The sequence below is a fragment of the Quercus suber genome, unplaced genomic scaffold (genome assembly GCF_002906115.3).
Source record: "Quercus suber isolate HL8 unplaced genomic scaffold, Cork oak 2.0 scaffold_67, whole genome shotgun sequence".
Taxonomy (NCBI): Eukaryota; Viridiplantae; Streptophyta; class Magnoliopsida; order Fagales; family Fagaceae; genus Quercus; species Quercus suber.
Genome location: NW_027069532.1, coordinates 605,657 through 624,782, shown reverse-complemented (window position 1 = coordinate 624,782; position 19,126 = coordinate 605,657). Strand labels below are relative to the sequence as shown.

Sequence of the window (19,126 nt, the reverse complement as noted above, 5' to 3'; positions counted from 1 at the left end):
ACATTGCATTATTGGATTTAGATTTTAGAGTAAAGCAAAGAGACGTGAAAGTGACTAGGACCACAGCCATGCTGACCATGAACTTGGACAACAAGAGTCGCATACGATTGCTATCATATTTACGTGGCGCCACCTCACATTTCTTTTTCCCTTAGCTACACTTTTTCTCCTTGATAAGTATTACAGGAATTTTATTTCTAAGATCAACTACCTAAAGAGTTTTCGCAAAAAAAAGTACCTAAAGAGTTGATTTAAAAAAAATAAAAAAGGTACCTAAGGATTTTTTTTTTTGAACAATACCTAAGGAGTTTTTGTTCAATAAGATACGAAATTGCTTATCTTAATAGAATTCAATTCTATTTGGGTTGAGTTTTTTAACTGAAATGAAATTGCTCATTTCCAAAGAAATCTCTTACTCTTTCACAAAGAAATTCCAAGTCAATATGATTGGAGTTATACTACTTGCCTAATTCTTGGACAAATCAAAACTCACGTGCATAATCCTCTTGCATGGTTTGCAATGACAAATGCTGTGAGAGATTTTATTTATTTATTTTTAAAAAATTGATATGAATACCTGCACCTAGTGAGTCTTGAACACATCACTTCACCCTTCATCTGATTATTATGGGAGAATAAGGAATTGCCAATTAATCTATAGCTCATTAGCACTGTGAAATAATTGTGAAGAAGAAAATGTATAAAACTCTATACCATACGTCCCTTCACATGCAACTCTTCCGTGTGTAGGAACTATGAAGTATTAGTTAAGCTATAGCTCATTGATGTGTGAGAGAATTGAGTAGAAGAAAATGTTATAAAATTTTATACACCTCTTCACATGCAACTCTTCCTTGTGTAGTTGGATGACACCCATGACAGATCCTACCTAAATGGTTGGGGTTTGTCTGACGTTAATCAATCAGCTGAGTGGATGACAAAATCACATGGACTTCATATAAACATGTTGAGAGTTACAATCCAAACACAGCAGAACTTACTATAAAATCTGTAAGCCAAGCTCTATTATTGTACAATAAAGAAGGCAATGATGCGGTTGCAAAAGCAATTCTAGAGGGTGTACTAAAGTAAAAGGAAAGTTCGATGGGTGGCATTAAAATAGTTTTGCAAAGTGAAATCATAAATAAACACTCAGATCAAAGCTTTACTGGTACACTAAAATAGCAACTTCACCTTCTATTTTATTGAAATTGAAGGAGAGTTTGGATTACATAATATTCAATTCGGAGAGAGAGAGAGAGAGAGAGAGAGAGAGGTATTGCACAATAGTCACACATAAAACCAGGTTATCATCTTATTGGGTGGTGCACTATACCTAGCAAAAATGGAACAGGAAAAAAAGTACAATTATCCGTTGCAGATTTACACTTCATCAGACGCTCTTCAATGACTGAATTCAGATTCTCCTAATAACAAATTATATACATTACCTGCAATAAGGACATCAAAGTGAGATAGAAGTCAGTTGAAATGCAGCAAGATGTAGAAATCAACCAAGACTATGTACATTATATGAGTAATTCTGATCTCTACATCTCCCATCTCTCTCAGATACAACTCGTGTCTTGTCACAGTTTTTGGGAAGATATTCCCTGGCCACTGGGGTTTATCCAATGCAGGTAAAGAAGAAAGGCAGTGGGTGACAGATGATACAAATTATATTTACTTTGCAACATAGAAACGCATACACACACATGATGATTTCTTGATTTGTTTGCATAGAATTTAACTTAAAGTTGATACAGGAAAGCAAATAACTAAAATAGGTCTATATTTTATAAAAATGTACTATCCTGACATAACACCGAATTGGTGGCAATCTTCAAACTGGTGATAAAGCATTTCAGGTTGCTCTGACCAATCAAACTAATCTCAGCATGAGCTGAGATAAAGTGATGTTGATTATCAAACAGAGTAGTAGAGATATTATAAATCAAAAAACTCCATGTGTCAATTAGCAAATACAAACTAACGAGCATACTGAAAATACATCCAGACTTATGAAATTCCAACATAATTACTGAATTAAGCCATAAAAATGCCAGAACTAGATATATAGCAACAACTTGATCCCAAACACAGCCTACTTAATATGTATAAAGCCTGTCTCCCATCTCTCTCAGATACATCTCTTGCCTTGTCACAGATTTTTAGGTGAATACTTAGAGACACCAGAGTTACCTATTGCATTTAAACAAGAAAGGACTAATGAAATAAATGGGGAAAAAAAAAAAATTCATTTTCACATTTGAAAAATTCAGAGAAGAATAATGTCTTCATTTGTCTGGCTTGAAGTAACTTCAAGTTTAATTTTGTGCGAGCACACATTTGATATGAGTTTTATAGAAATGTACTATCCTGATTTAAGTTGGAGGAAAACTTCAAACTGGAACTCTGGACCAATTAGACTAATGAAAGCTCTTGAGCTACAATATAGATGGTTGTTGATGATCAAATGAAGTGGTTGAGAAATCATCAATAAAGTAAAAAAATATAAACCAGAAAGAATAGTGAAGTTGAATCCAAAGTACAAGAAGGGCATATAGGGCCTCCCACAGCTGTTTGATGAAATACAAAACTGTACGGCAGATGTGCTGGTGGAAAAGTCTTCTATTTTAAGTGCTACAGAACAGCCACACTCATTACTACTGCTGCAACAATTACTACTACTACCATTACCCCTTTTTTTGGTGGGTTTCTTTCCGTTACCTCATCTCTTCACGTTTATTTGCAATCTCCCACAAACCCCCAACCGCTCCTCTTCAACCATTATATCTTCCAATACATTTAGGACCTTTCCTATTTTATATTCTCAGTACCAAAGTATTTATATAGCAAAGAGAAGGAAGAAAGTTCAAAGCTGTTCTTTAAGGGGAGCTGGAGAAAGTAGCAGCAGCATAAGGAGTGGCAATCAAATATCATCAGAATGAATTGCTCAACTATGAGTCGTAAAAAAAATTAAAATTTGTACACAAGTTTTCATTTCAATATTGCTGAACAAATGTACCCCAAGCCCAAGGGAGAGGGTCAGTGTAATTGCTTAAAAGAACATCTGAGAGATTATATCCACTAAACCAGTGTAATAATCAAAATCATGGTCCAAGCATTAATGACCTCAACCCACAAATCAAAGATATTTGGAATTTCTGTCAAAAATATTATTTCACTTAAACTTGCAGTTATATAGCATTCTTCAATTCAATTTAACTTACTGATTTAATTTGAAGATGCTGTGTTGAAGTCCAAAATAATTTCAGAGGGAATTAGAATAAAAAAGGATTACAGTGCACAGACATGACCATTATTATAATTCAACTGCTGCTGCACTACACATACCAATCGTACTTTTTTATTAGCTCCATTAGTGTTCAGACTTATTTTTCATCAGACAGAAATAAGGCAGCATAAACACATGCTTTTAGATCCAATATTTGAGAGCATTAGTGGAAACATCTACAGAAACTTTATCATTAAGGAACAGGAAAACCATAGGTAACCATAAATTTATCTTTCTAAAAGTGTAGAAATATTATTTACCTAATTGGAACCATAAAACTCTGTGAGTTGACAAAAAAATATAATCAAACCTGAAAGATTTAGGTATCACTACTTCCATTACTTCAAAGCATACTAAACAATTGTTATATATTGGCCAATAAACTACCAAACATCAGATGCTGCACATGAAGCATAACCCATCAGACAACCAATTTGAACAAAAAACACAAATTTCTCTCACAGCTTCAAGAACTCTAGTCATATAACTAGAAAATAAGAATTAAATTAAAGGTTGGGTTGCTTGGTAATAGATTCAACAAATTGCACAACTATGAGTAATTAAAAAAAAAATTGATCACCTATGAGCTTAATTCAAGACAAAGTATAGTTACTGGAAGCCCTAACCATTGGGATAAAACAAGTATTGATTCTATTACTTGAAAATAGATAGTCAACTTAGAAACCTTGAAAATGCCTAACAAATAATTCTTCACACTTTTAAAGCTATATTGACTTTATACTAGTAGGAGTATAGTTAGTAAGTCCATATTTCCAATTCATTTACATAATCATTATTTTAAAGCTGGTTTCTTTATCTAGTGTCAGCAGCAGAATTGTGTGAAACAACAAGCTATGGTCTTTTAGAAGGCATGAAAATATCTTTGTTAATACTTAACACCCAAGTAAAGTTGTTTATATTAATTTGCCTTTTCAGAGTGAACCTTTCCTGCTATTCAAAAGACAGAAAACACACGTGGAGGAAGAAGAGGAATTAAATACTAGAATAGCATGGATAGAGGTAAAGCTATATGCGTGGCTTTGAGTTATGCAGCTGATCTAATGAAAGTGTTTTACTTTTATCATGAACAAAAAGCAAAGGCCTGTAATTCCCACATACAAAAAATTGTTCAAAAATAACAAAGACGTGAACTTTGGTAGAGAAAATCAAAGAACGAAATTGGAAAATTGAAAAATAAAAAGACCCACCAGGAAATTAAGGTAGAATGATATGAGCATTGTGGTCATTGTCGTTAAGGCCCAAATGTTGATCTCCAGAAGCAGCAGCAGCAGCAATCATGGTTTGTCTGCGGGCAATGTGCCTGAGAGTGTTGGTAAAGCCAAGCCAATCCTGTTCCTGCTCCAGCTCATCGTCGAGGAAATCATGAAATGAGAGTGTCCCGGTGGCGGCGGTGGCGGTGGCGGTAGTGGGGAGTTGGAAGCGGCAGAGAGGGCAGGAGTTGTGGGAAGATAGCCAGGGGAGAATGCATTGAGAATGGTAGAGATGAGAGCAAGGGAGCTGCTTGGCTTGGGAGTGGAGGAGAAGGTCGTCCTTGCAAATGGCACAGAGAAGGACTGGGTCCGAGTCCAGCATGGATGAGGAGATGGTGATGGTGGAGAGAGAAGAGGAGTCAAAGTGGTTGTTGTTGATGTCGTCTTCTTCGTTGTGGTGGAGGAGGAAGAGGCGGTGGAGGAGGGTGGGGTTGTCAAGAAAGTAGGAGTCTTGTTGTTGTTGTTGGGTAGTTGTTGTAGTTATGGTGGAGTCCATGAGCTCGAGGAAATCGCTACTGTTGCAGTGAGGACATTGGGAACGGGAAAGCGAAAGAGAGATCAAATTAACGCTCATGTCACATTCATGGCACCAGTATGTGTATGTTTGCCTTTGCATCTCTTCTTCTTCTTCTTCGGTCTCAGGAAGCCCAGCAGCCATTCGGGTGTCGGTGGCGCATCTGGTGCTGTTCATGCTGCTAGGTGCTAGGTGCTGGTGCTGGCCTCTACCTCACGACTCAGGAGAAGAGAGGATATTCTCTCTGTTTCTCTCTACTATTTTCTACCTAATTTTTGTCATAAAGTAAATTAACAATAGTAAGGAGTATTTTTCAGTTTTAGTACTACATTTGTGTGGTGAGAGTGACGGTGACGGTGGGTGTGGGGCTGGGATGGATTAGAAATTGGAAATTGGGAAATTGGAGGAGAGAAAGATACACTTTCTGTTCTGTTCTGTAATATGTTTTGTATTTGTTTTGTTTGGTGGGTTTATTTTTGATAGGGGAAGTGGGTCCCATTTTCCATAAAGAAAGGAGAGATAGATAGGAAGTTTCAATGCATCTATGGTAGGTCGGTCAGCTGTATCGTAACTGGTGGGGTGGAGTAGGGCAGGGAGAGGGAATTGTGGACTGGTGGAGGGTCTCATTCTTTAAATCTAAAATAATACCATATGCTAGGAATAGGAATGCTTAGCTTAATGCTATTCATTTTCACTGTTGACCTGACTGTCGTTTTCTTGGGCATTTTAGCATAATTTTATGAATAATTTAGGAAAAAAGCACCGCCAAAGTTATTTTGTTATATATTGAAACTTGAGTTGGTCAAATTTGGATTTTAGGGGTCTGTTTGGATACAGCTGAAAACTAAAAATTGAAAAATACTGTTGCAAATAATTTTTAAATATGTAAATAGTATCGTGTGACTCATTTTTAATGAAAAAGTTGTTGAAAAGTAAAATTTGTGGATCCATGAACAGTAAAATTTGTGCTGAAAAGTCAACTATTGCGACTATTGTTCAATGAACAGTAGCTGCTACAGTGCTGCCATAGTAAAATTTAGCTGGAAACGCGTGAAAAAAAAATGCTGAAAAAACACAAACGTCAAATGTGATTCAGAAACGTGCCAGCCAAACTAGCACTAAGTGAAACTCAAGTTTACTAAACTCAAGTTCCAAGCATTATTATAAATTTGATCAAATATAATGCTTAAAACTCAAATTTTCCTTCAAACTCGAGTTTGATAAATTTGAGTCCCAAAAAGATGCTACATATCTAAACAACTTTGGACTTTGGTTAGATGCTATTTAGCAAAATTTTCCCTTTTCTTGCATTATTTAAGAGAAATGTTAGGTTATGTTTGGTAACAGTTTTTATTTTCTATTTTCAAAAACTTGTTTTTGAGAATATAATGAAAAAACAATTTTCTTATATTTTTGAAATCAAAAACATGTTTGGTTAGTTGAAATTAAAAAGATAGTTTTTTGAAAAAAAAAAAAAGAAAATACTAAAATATGTTAAAATATGTTGTTACTAGGATTTGAACTCTAATACTAACTCATTAAATGAAACAGATTCATTAAATTAAATGCGTGTTTTCATTGACTTTTGGAAATTAGAAATTGAAAACAGCCTTTTGCATGTTTTCAGTTTCCTTCACAAACTGAGTTTTGAGAACAATTTTTGTTTTTTGTCCATCTTAAGTTGCCAAACAAGTTTTTTAGTTTCAAAAATAGAAAATTGTTTTTGGAAACAGAAAATAGGGGGAAAAAACAGTTACCAAACATATCCTTAGGTTCACAAAAATCTTAAGTGGCAGGTTGTTATTGTTAGGGAAAAAAAGTAATTTCAGTGGTAAGTTCAAATTTGAACGGATAATAATTAACCACTTATAATTTGTTATGAAAATTTTATAGGAAACTATAATTATTTTAAGGTTGTGTGATGTATAGATACAAATAGACGAAATTGAGATAACAAGAAGCGTCGCTTTGGCCGAGTGGTTAAGGCGTGTGCCTGCTAAGTACATGGGGTTTCCCCGCGAGAGTTCGAATCTCTCAGGCGACGTTTTTCTTTCTTTTTTATCTTCACCTTCTTCTCATTCCCAATACCAAAAGGGGGCACTCTCTCTCTCTTATTACTCGTAGCCTTTCACTTTTTTGGGCTCCTATTTCTCTCTATCATCTTCCTTCTTCACACTTCTCTCTCTATCATCATATCTTATAATCAAAGTTAAAACCTTTAATCAAGTTTCAGCTGACTTCAATCAAAGGTTAGATCTTTCTCTCTCTCTCTCTCTCTGTTATGTTACGTTGTGTGCTTCATTTTATTTGATGCTTCTGCAATTCATTGTTCAATTTCAAATCCTGTTTACCTTTTTAGTCTATTACTTCCATTTTTCGTTATTTATCCTAGGATTCCCATTATTGCTTCATGTTGCTTTAGTCTTTATTCTCGCATTTTTTTTTACTTTCATTACATCATTATAGAATCTCACACACCCCTTCAAAACTCAAAAAGGCAATAAATTGGAGTCTCTAATGTTCATATGGGCTATCGTGTCTGTTGTGTTTTTATATATACCATGTTCTACAAATTTATGGTAATATCTTAATATATTCTTATACCTTCTATTATTCAATTCCTAGTGTCTCATCCCTTCTACTATTGGAGCATTGTTAGATAAATGAGTGAAATGGATATAACCCCATTTGTGTAGGTTGGTATATCTTGGCAAATAATTTATTTTTTTCTGTAGTAGGTGTGCCTAATTCCATTTTGTTATGGTTTGAGTATCTGCTATGGAATTTCTGCTATTGACTTATTGCTATTAGTTTATGGTTTTTTTATTCTCAATTGGTAAGTTGTAGAGGCAGTGAGGATGATGTCAATACCATCAAACTATGAAAGCTTTAAGGCTTGTAGATGTCATAAGAAATGATTACTCTCCGATCCCTTTTTCTTAAACTCTATTTACTTTGAGTAGTGTTTTATGTTTTGCATTTGATTTCTTCCTTGTGCTATTCTTAGACTGCATGTGTTATGACATGTTTACTAAGACTTTTTCCTTGATGCATCTGAAGTGTCCTGTATTGAACGTTGGTTTGATCATTTATATTACTAATGTGAGAGAAAAAAAAATTATTTAATAGCAGTGCTGTGGTGGTTGATTAACTTGCCATGCATAAGAGATTTTCTCCTTGATGATTACTTCAAAAGAAAGTAGATTTTACACAAATTGGTGGTGGGTGTTGACAAATTACTTGGTATAGTTTTTTTTATTACATGATCAACTAGTTCTATTCACATTTTTGGACACAATGTCACATGAATGCATTCTCTGAATCGTCTGCTTACTTGTAAATGAAATGATTGGAATTAGTGGTTGGACGATAGAGTTTGTGTTTACATAAGCTTGAGCTCTTTGAATTGTCTCCATGTACTCATATTTATAGCCTATTGGCTTTAAGCTGGAATTGTTTCAGTGTCTGTATGAATTCCTACAAATCTATTGGCCTTGTTTCAGTAAAATGTGTTGAAAAGGTTGAGAAATTAAGAGTCTCATTCAAATCTCCATGATAGTGTTCCATTGTCTTGTCATTCTGCATCATTTGTTATCTAAGCTGTTGAGCTTATATAGCATTGATGACATTAAAAACAAGATCAAATCAAAGGTTAGATCTTTCTCTCTCTCTCTCTCTTTTATGTTATGTTGTGTGCTTCATTTTATTTGATGCTTCTGCAATTCATTGTTCAATTTCAAATCCGGTTTACCTTTTTAGTCTATTACTTCCATTTTTTGTTATTTATCCTAGGATTCCCATTATTGCTTCATGTTGCTTTAGTCTTTATTCTCGCATTTTTTTTTTACTTTCATTACATCATTATAGAATCTCACACACCCCTTCAAAACTCAAAAAGGCAATAAATTGGAGTCTCTAATGTTCATATGGTTTATGCTTTGTCAGATGCTCCTATATGTAAGAATAAGATTCTCAGTTAAATACCCTTTTGGGTTAGACATTAATTTTGATTAATGTAGCCATTAGGGAATGAGACTGGGTCTGAAATTTTTATACCAATTCTATTGCAATTAACCATTTTTTTTACTCTATCTCTAGTGCTTAGATACCCTATCTCATGTGCTCATGTGCCCACCTCTCACATGCTTTTAGGTTCAAGGTATTTGGATCCTAAAACATACATGTGAGAGTCAGGATATGTGCACCCTGGGTGGAGGGTGTGGCGGTAAAGCCACTTTTGTTGACCAAAAAAGATAATAAACAATTTTTCTTCTATATTAAGTCTTTGAATAGTCAAAGATGGTGGAGAATTTGTGTTGTAAAACAAGCTGTAAAAACAACTTGTATTCACATTGTCTCACCGCCATTTTCCACCGCATCTCTCGTCTATATATACATGTCTTTTGTCTTCATAAAATTGATCTCAATTTTTGAAGGTAAAATCCTATTGATGGTGAAAAAGAGAGAGAGTATTTAGAGAGAAAAAAAGTGAGGTTTCCTTTTATTAGAGAGAGTGTATTTTCTCCTATTATAAGAGAGGGTATTGTCAATTGTGCTCTCCTTTTTTAGAGAGAAATTGTTATAATCCTTTTGCAATAGTGAAATCCTTCTACAATTTGCCCGTGGTTTTTCTCCTTATTTGTTTGGGAGTTTTCCACATAAAATTTTGGTATTCATTACTTTTCATTTTTTTTTTCTCATTTCTACTTCAGTTGCAATTGTGTGCCCCGTACCACAATGGCCTAACAGTGGTATCAGAGCCAGGTTCATAGCTGGTTTTCGTGCTACAGTCAGATCTAGTTAGTGGGAAAGAGGCATCTTCAATAATGGCAACGAAGTACGAAATAGAGAAGTTCAATGGGAATAATTTCTCACTATGGAAAATGAGAATAAAAGCAGTTTTAAGGAAAGATAATTGCTTGGCGGCAATTGGAGAAAGGTCCGACGAGATCACTGACGACGGCAAGTGGAACGAGATGGATGGCAATGCTATTGCTAATTTGCACCTAGCACTAGCCGATGGAGTATTGTCAAGTGTGGTGGAGAAAAAGACATGTATATATAGAGGAGAGAGGCGGTGGAAAATGGCGGTGAGACAATGTGAATACAAGTTGTTTTTACAGCTTGTTTTACAACACAAATTCTTCACCATCTTTGACTATTCAAAGACTTAATATAGAAGCAAAATTGCTTCTTATCTTTTTTGGTCAACAAAAGTGGCTTTACCACCACATATTCAGAGCTAGGTTTCGATCCTGGGACCTGTGGGTTATCTTAAGAAGAAAGAAGAAGCCAAAGGAAAAGGTCCTGAGTCATCAGCTCAGGGTTGTGTAGCAAGCACCTCAGATGATGGTGAAATTTTATATAGTGAGGCAACAACCGCTACTGAAGGTAGAAGAAGATTCGCTGATGTCTGGCTTATGGACTCAGGAGCAACATGGCATATGACTCCTCGGAGAGGATGGTTCCATCAATATGAACCCATCTCAGGAGGATCTGTGTTCATGGGAGACGATCATGCCTTGGAGATTGCTGGTATTGGTACCATCAAATTGAAGATGTTTGATGGTACAGTTCGCATCATTCAGGAGGTACGACATGTGAAGGGCCTAAAGAAAAATCTATTATCTATAGGACAATTAGATAATAGTGGGTGTAAAACCCATATTCAAGATGGGATCATGAAAATAGTTAAAGGCGCGCTTGTAATGATGTAAGCGGAAAAGATAGCGGCAAATTTGTACATGCTTAAAGGAGAAACACAACAAGAAGGAGAAGAATTAACAATGATGTGGCATCGTAAGCTTGGCCACATGTCGGAACGAGGTTTGAAGATTATTACTGAACAAAAGCTTCTTCTAGGGCTCAAAAAGGTATCATTACCCTTTTGTGAGCATTGTGTTATTAGTAAGCAGCACAGATTAAAGTTCAACAGTTCTAATGCTAGAAGCAAAGCTATCTTAAAATTAATCCATTCTGATGTTTGGCAAGCACCAGTTTTGTCCCTAGGAGGAGCAAAATACTTTGTGTCTTTTATTGACGATTACTCCAGGAGATGTTGGGTGTATCCAATAAAAAATAAGGCGGACGTATTTCCAGTTTTCAAAATATTCAAAGCGCAGGTTGAACTTGAATCTGAAAAGAAGATCAAGTGTTTGAGGACAGATAATGGAGGAGAATATACCAGTAATGAATTTGATAACTTCTGTCAACAAAAAGGTATCAAAGGCAACTCAGGGTGGCGTACACTCCACAACAAAATGGAGTAGCAGAGCGGATGAGCAGAACCTTGTTAGAACAGACAAGAGCGATGTTGAGAACTGCGGGGATGGCCAACTCATTTTGGGCAGAAGTAGTCAAGACCGCCTGTTATGTGATCAATCGGTCACCATCAATCGCAATTGATCTGAAAATGCCGATGGAGATGTGGACTGGTAAGCCAGCTGATTATTCTCACTTACATACATTCGGAAGTCCTATTTACGTTATGCACAACGCACAAGAAACATCAAAGCTGGATCCAAAATCCAGAAAATGCATTTTCTTACGGTATGCTGATGGAGTTAAGGGGTATCGCCTGTGGGATCCCACTGCCCGCAAGGTGATTATCAGCAGAGATGTGATATTTACAGAAGATAAGGTACATGGGAAAGAAAATGATAACACTTCAAAAGAGAAACCAGAGACTACTACAATTCAAGTTGAAGAAAGACAAGAACAAGAAGTTCCAAATTCTTCTGAAGCAGCACCAGAGCACGAAGAACAAGAGCAAGCTGAGTTTTCAACTCCACAAGTTTGACGGTCAACTCGGGAGAGAAGAGAACCAGCTTGGCACTCAGAGTACATCATGGAGGGAAATGTCGCATACTGTCTACTAACAGAGGATGGAGAGCTGTCAACTTTCCATGAGGCTACAAAAAGCCAAGAAGCTTCTCTGTGGATGGCAGTAATGCAAGAAGAAATTGAAGCTCTCCATAAAAACAAGACATGGGATCTTGTTCCACTACCACAAGGAAGGAAGGCCATTAGGAATAAATGGGTTTACAAGATCAAACGAGATGGCAATGACCAAGTGGAGCGGTATCGTGCTAGATTGGTGGTGAAAGGTTTCGCTTAGAAAGAAGGTATAGATTTCAACGAAATATTCTCTCCTGTTGTTCGACTCACAACGGTTCAAGTAGTCCTGGCGATTTGTGCTACATTTGACTTGTACTTAGAGCAGTTGGATGTGAAAACTGCATTTCTTCATGGAGAACTTGAAGAAGAGATTTACATGCTCCAACCAGAAGGTTTTGAAGAAAAAGGAAAAGAGAACTTGGTTTGTAGGTTGAACAAATCTCTATATGGTCTCAAACAAGCGCCGAGATGTTGGTATAAGAGATTTGATTCCTTCATCATGAGCCTTGGATACAATAGACATAGTTCAGATCCTTGTGTTTACTACAAGAGATTGATGGTAATTTCATTATTCTGTTGTTGTATGTTGACGACATGTTGGTAGTAGGCCCCAACAAAGATTGTATTACAGACTTAAAGGCACAATTGGCTAGGAGTTTGAAATGAAGGACTTGGGACTGGCAAACAAGATTCTAGGGATGCAAATATACCGAAACAGAGATAATAGGAAGATATGGCTTTCTTAGAAAAATTATTTGAAGAAAATCTTGCGGCGCTTCAACATGCAAGATTGTAAGCCAATTTCTACCCCTCTTTCTATTAATTTCAAGTTATCCTTAAGTATGAGTCCTAGCAACAAAGCAGAGAGGATGGAAATGTCTCGAGTACCGTACGCATCAGCAGGGGTAGCTTAATGTTTGCTATGGTTTGCACAAGACCAGACATTGCACAAGCAGTGGGAGTGGTTAGTCGATACATGGCGAATCCTGGTAAAGAGCATTGGAGTGTTGTAAAGAGGATCCTAAGATATGTCAAGGGTACCTCAAATGTTGCATTATGTTATGGAGGATCAGACTTTACTGTCAGAGGCTATGTTGATTCAGATTATGCAGGTGATCTTGATAAGAGCAAGTCCACCTCAGGTTATGTGTTTACTCTTGCTAGAGGAGTTGTAAGCTGGGTTTCAAAATTGCAGTCTATCATGGCTACTTCTACAACGGAGGCAGAATATGTTGCAGCTACACAAGCTAGCAAAGAGGCAATATGGTTGCAAATGTTACTGGAGGAGCTTGGACACAAACAAGAGAAAATTGCTCTATTTTGTGATAGTCAGAACGCTTTGCATCTGGCAAAGAATCCAGCATTTTAGTCGAAGACAAAGCACATACGAGTTCAGTATCACTTTGTTCGTGAGAAAGTGGAAGAAGGAAGTGTGGATATACATAAAATCCATACTAAAGACAACCTAGCTGATATGTTAACAAAGCCAATCAACAATGACAAATTTACTTGGTGTCGATCATCTATTGGCCTAGCAGAAATGTAAGCAGCATGAAGATGGCAAGTCTAGAAAGGATAAAAGGATTACAAAAGTGACTTTAAGTGGGAGATATGTGGCGGTAAAGCCACTTTTGTTGACCAAAAAAGATAAGAAGCAATTTTGCTTCTATATTAAGTCTTTGAATAGTCAAAGATGATGGAGAATTTGTATTGTAAAACAAGCTGTAAAAACAGCTTGTATTCACATTGTCTCACTTCCATTTTCCACCGCCTCTCTCCTCTATATATACATGTCTTTTGTCTTCATAAAATTGATCCCAATTTTTGAAGGTAAAATCCTATTGATGGTGAAAAAGAGAGAGAGTCTTTAGAGAGAAAAAAAAGTGAGGTTTCTCCTAAATATTGTCTTACCTTTTATTAGAGAGAGTGTATTTTCTCCTATTATAAGGAGGGTATTGTCAATTGTGCTCTTCTTTTTTAGAGAGAAATTGTTGTAATCCTTTTGCAATAGTGAAATCCTTCTACAATTTGCCCACGGTTTTTCTCCTAATTTGTTTGGGAGTTTTCAACGTAAAATTTTGGTGTTCATTACTTTTTTTTTTTTTTTTTTTCATTTCTACTTCAGTTGTAATTGTGTGCCCTGTACCACAACGGCCTAACAGAGGGTACTTCAAGCAACTGGCTTTCTTCTATTTGTACTGCCAGAACAATAGGAAAGGGTGGAGTGAATTGGTACAAACATAGATTGATTTTGTTAGAATATATTAGGATATTACCATAAATACATAGACTATGGTTTTATATAATACAATAGGCTATTGTGTCTGTTGTGTTTTTATATATACCATGTTCTATGAATTTATGGTAATATCTTAATATATTCTTATACCTTCTATTATTCAATTCCTAGTGTCTCATCCCTTCTACTATTGGAGCATTGCTAGGTAAATGAGTGTAATGGATATAACCCCATTTGTGTAGGTTGGTATATCTTGGCAAATAATTTATTTTTTTCTGTAGTAGGTGTGCCTAATTCCATTTTGTTATGGTTTGAGTATCTGCTATGGAATTTCTGCTATTGACTTATTGTTATTAGTTTATGGTTTTTTGATTCTCAATTGGTAAGTTGTAGAGGCAGTGAGGATGATGTCAATACCATCAAACTAAGAAAGCTTTAAGGCTTGTAGATGTCATAAGAAATGATTACTCTCTGACCCCTTTTTCTTAAACTCTATTTACTTTGGATAGTGTTTTANCAAAAAAAAAAAAAAAAAGAGTAAAACGCACACAAGTCTCACGGGCAAAAGGGTCCTATGGTCACTAGTGTGCCAGTGCACAAACGAAATGACTAATACAGTGGTCAGGTAGTGAAATAAGCGTGGATTACACTGCCTCTAAACTTAACAAATTTTCAACGCAACTCACAAGAAAAGGAATGCTCATGTCCCAAGTATTTTTATTGATCAATAGCCTTCTCTTTGAAAAAATGTAAATACACAATCAGCACATAAAATTTGATAAAAAAAGAATGATCTGTAGTTAAGGAAAGACTATTCCATTATAAAATTGAAACCAAGCCCATTTGGATACTGGAAGCAGAGTATTGGTCATTAGTGAGATAAAAAAAAATGGAGTGATTATGTTTGCCAAACCACATACTTTTAATATATATATATATATATATAAGTAATTGCAAAACATCATCTTTCCCAGGAAATGAAACAGAATTTAAGTTACCAATAGATAAGACCAACCATTCTAAACTATATAGCATCAAATACATTCCACACTTAAGTATGAAATAATTTCATTTTAAATCATAAACCATACAACGAGGCTGAACTTAAGCTTAACCTCAGATGAAAAACTATTGGTTTTCCATGGATTACAGAGAACTCATGTGCAGAACTGATTTGATCTTGTTTTAATACATCAATGCTATATAAGCTCAACAGCTTAGATAACAAATGATGCAGAATGACAAGACAATGGAACATTATCTTGGAGATTTGACTAATGAGACTCTTAATTTCTCCACTTTTCAACACATTTTACTGAAACAAGGCCAATAGATTTGTAGGAATTCATACAGACACTGAAACAATTCCAGCTTAAAGCCAATAGGCTATAAATATGAGTACATGAGACAATTCAAAGAGCTCAAGCTTATGAAACACAAACTCTATTGTCCAACCACTAATTCCAATCATTTCCGTTTACAGTATGCAGACGATTCATAGAATGCATTCATGTGACATTGTGTCCAAAATGTGAATAGAACTAGTTGATCATGTAATAAAAAAACTACACCAAGTAATTTGTCAACACCCACCACCAATTTGTGTAAAATCTATTTCTTTTGAAGTAATCATCAAGGAGAAAATCTCTTATGTATGGCAAGTTAATCAACCACCACAGCACTGCTATTAAATTTTTTTTTTTTCTCTCACATTAGTAATATAAATGATCAAACCAACATTCAATACAGGACATTTCAGATGCATCAAGGAAAAGTTTTTTTTTTTTTTTTTTGATGATGAAGTCATCTACCATATATGCCCCTTCTTTGCAGGACCTAAATATTGCATATAGAAAGGAGTACTCTTAATCCACAGACGGGAAGTTGTGTTAGAATAATAGTCCATTCCTAATGGCCTATTTGAAAGTTTAAAAAAGGAGGGAGAGTAGAGTCAAGAGAGGCAGAGTAATTCAATTATCTTATTTAGAAGTTTTTTAAGGAAAGAGGGGGAGGGGTTTGGAGGGGTTTGGAGGGATTTCAACTACCTCTAATCTCTCATTTTTAATTTCCCTAAATTGGATAGATTTGGAAGGAGAGTAGAATAGATAAATTATTGACCAAATGAATTTTCCAATTTATCATTTTTAAATTAACAAAATTATAAATCGATTATATAAATAATCTTTATTTGTTTCTTGAGAAAATTAAAAATAAACAAACAAAAGTGTTGACTATAATTAATGCTCCGATTATATGAATATGCTCCGATCTTTAACCCAGTTGGTATTGGTCGATGCTAATCCCAAATTGATTAATGCGTTGCCAGCGGAGACTAGTGTTTTCATTACCTTTGTCTACTTCTTCTTCTTCAACGCCGTCGTCCACGTCGCTTTTGGTGATCGATCTTGGGTAGGTGGATGTGCATGAGATTGGGCATTTGCTAGGGCTTGGACATTCATCGGTGGCGATGGCTTTGGATCAATACACGTTGGGAGCAATCGTCGTCTTAGTTTTTGCGCTCGTCATTGCGATTTATAGCTTCATTGTCGCAAAGAAAAAGGTCGCTAGAGAGGCGCGAACAGAGGCAGTGAATTGCGTCGCCGCCACTGTTAACAGAGAATGTAGATCTGCTAATGCAGACGTTATCATCGTCGATGCTGGCGTTATCGGTCCGTCAAATTCTCTATCATTTCTTTTTCTCTTCTTTCTTTCTCGGCAACCAAATAGTGCACTAAACATTTCAGTTTTTTTTTTTTTTTTTTTTTTTTTGAATTACGAAAAATCTGCTAAAGTTTTTGTTGATACTAATTCTTATTGTTTAATGAAAATATAACAACAGAAAAGTAATGCAATCAAGTTATTTAAGACCGCCTTCTCCAAAAAAAAAAAAAAAAAAGAGTTATTTATGACCGGGTGCCAAGATGACAAACAAGTGCAAGTATATTTAAAATTTATATTGTTTTGTTTTGTTTTCTTACTTTGACTTTTGAAGTTGGATCAATTGAGTTGATCCTTTGGGGAGAGACATAGGATAAAAAATTAGCGTAGAGAGAGCAAGGAAGAATGTACAAAATAATATTAATAGCCAACTATTTGGAATAAAATCAAAACACGCGCACTTAGAATCTGCTAAAATCTTAACAAAATTTTGTGGAAAAAAAAATTTGATTAAGGAAAAAGAAAATGCACGCACAATGCATATTCATAAGAGTAATAAACTACATTAGAATAAATAAAAAAATAAAAGAGTGGAGGCTTTAACCTTTTATTTTTTACTAATTAAAAAAAGTGAACATGTGTCATGACCCAAATTTATGGAACATGAATTTAGATGCATGACTAACTTGTTAATCTTACATGACTCAATAAACATAATTAATTTCCAAAATTAATTAAACACCAAATAAACAATGCATTTAATAAATCTCTTACAGTAACTAAAATCCATAATTTAGAAATAATTTCAAAATATTGTAAAATCTTAAGTGAAATAAAAATAACTAAAAATCCTTAAAAGCTTTAAGCGTTACTGATGTTGCCTAAAAACTCCCACACTCTACTTTGCACCTTATGAAAAGATCCAAAATTTCTGTTTTCCAATTAAGCCTTAAGCTGAAAAATGTAATTGATAGGGTGAGCCACACCTTTAATAAGCAATTATATACAATACACAACAGAATAGAGTCAAACAAAGCACGAGTATTTTGATTTCACAAATTCACTCTATGGTATCAAATATAGTTTTCCAAAACATATAATGAGTCATTTAATACTTATTAACTCTGTAATAATAATGACAATGACAGTGATGATCATTAAAAAAAAAAAAAATTGGGGTATTACAACATGCCTCAAATCCGGCTTTCACTAGGGTGGCTCTCAAAATTATACTAAACTAATATAGTATCAGACAATGAATGTAATGAAATCAGTGTTGAAAGTTGGTTGGACAAAGTTAACCTACAATTTTGTAGCTTAAGACTATAAGCTTACTCAATATCTTTTTATTAGAGGTGAAATTTGACAAATTCACTATTAGATTACATTTTTTACTTATATTCTCCATGCTTGCAAAATTTAAGAAAAATTAAAAATCAATAATTTTGTCATTAAAAAATTGTTTAAATTGCAAGTTTTTGTAGTTTAAAATTATGAATAAAATATAAGCTTATAGATCATATAGTAAAAAATATCTGATTGGCACAAAATTTAATATGAGTATTAAAAACGTAAAGAATATATAATTCAATGATTATATTTTTAAAATATATAGTAATATTATTGTTTTTAAAGGAAATTGTAGCCTTAGGTTACAACTAATTTTGTAACTAAACTTTGTCTTTTTAAATATCAAGGCCATGAACAATTAAAAAAGAAAAAGTTTGGGTACAAACTTGGCTGTAGTTAATGGTTACAACTATACTCAATATTTTTTTATTATATGTGAATTTTGACAAATTCATTATTAGATTACGTTATATATATTTATATATATATTCTCCATATTTGTAAAATTTCCGGAAGATCAAAAATAAATAATTATATCATTAATCAAATGTTTAAATTTTAAGTTTTCGTAGTCTAAAATTATATATATATATATATATATATATATATATTGTAAGGTAGGAATTTGTTCCCCCCACATCTGATTGTCCTACCGCGGTGCCTGGCGCGGTGCGGTTTTGTCCTCGTCCCCGAGTGCAGGCTCGAGCAAGCAAGCGCCTAACTTGGACTTGTACTCGTCGAGTCCCACATCGGTTAGAGAGAGCGCCCCACTACCCTTTATAACGCTTCAGGAGCTTGGGTAGTGTACCAAGCTAGGCGCTTGCTTGCTCGTGCCTGCACTCGGGGACGAGGACAAAACCGCACCGCGGTAGGACAATCAGATGTGGGGGGAACAAATT

The 19,126-nt window shown here is 35.0% G+C and overlaps 1 protein-coding gene and 3 non-coding genes across 4 annotated transcripts; 3 read left to right on the top strand and 1 right to left on the bottom strand.

Annotated features, from left to right (window-relative positions):
* Positions 1–4,513: 4,513 nt before the first annotated feature.
* Positions 4,514–5,227, bottom strand: LOC111987868 (uncharacterized). The gene has a single exon (XM_024019614.2). The coding sequence runs from the start codon at positions 5,225–5,227 to the stop codon at positions 4,514–4,516; it is 714 nt and encodes a 237-aa protein (XP_023875382.2).
* A 1,818-nt stretch (positions 5,228–7,045) lies between these two features.
* Positions 7,046–7,127, top strand: TRNAS-GCU (transfer RNA serine (anticodon GCU)). The gene has a single exon. It is a non-coding gene; the product is annotated as a tRNA-Ser (tRNA).
* Positions 7,128–7,930: 803 nt separating this feature from the next.
* Positions 7,931–8,016, top strand: LOC111988008 (small nucleolar RNA snoR116). The gene has a single exon (XR_002880376.1). It is a non-coding gene; the product is annotated as a small nucleolar RNA snoR116 (small nucleolar RNA).
* A 6,596-nt stretch (positions 8,017–14,612) lies between these two features.
* On the top strand, positions 14,613–14,698 carry LOC111988015 (small nucleolar RNA snoR116). Its single transcript, XR_002880378.1, has one exon. It is a non-coding gene; the product is annotated as a small nucleolar RNA snoR116 (small nucleolar RNA).
* The last annotated feature ends 4,428 nt before the right edge of the window (positions 14,699–19,126 follow it).

What these genes read in the sequence shown, in the direction of transcription:
- LOC111987868 (XM_024019614.2), bottom strand. Translation starts at nt 5,227, where the DNA reads ATGGCTGCTGGGCTTCCTGAGACCGAAGAAGAAGAAGAAGAGATGCAA.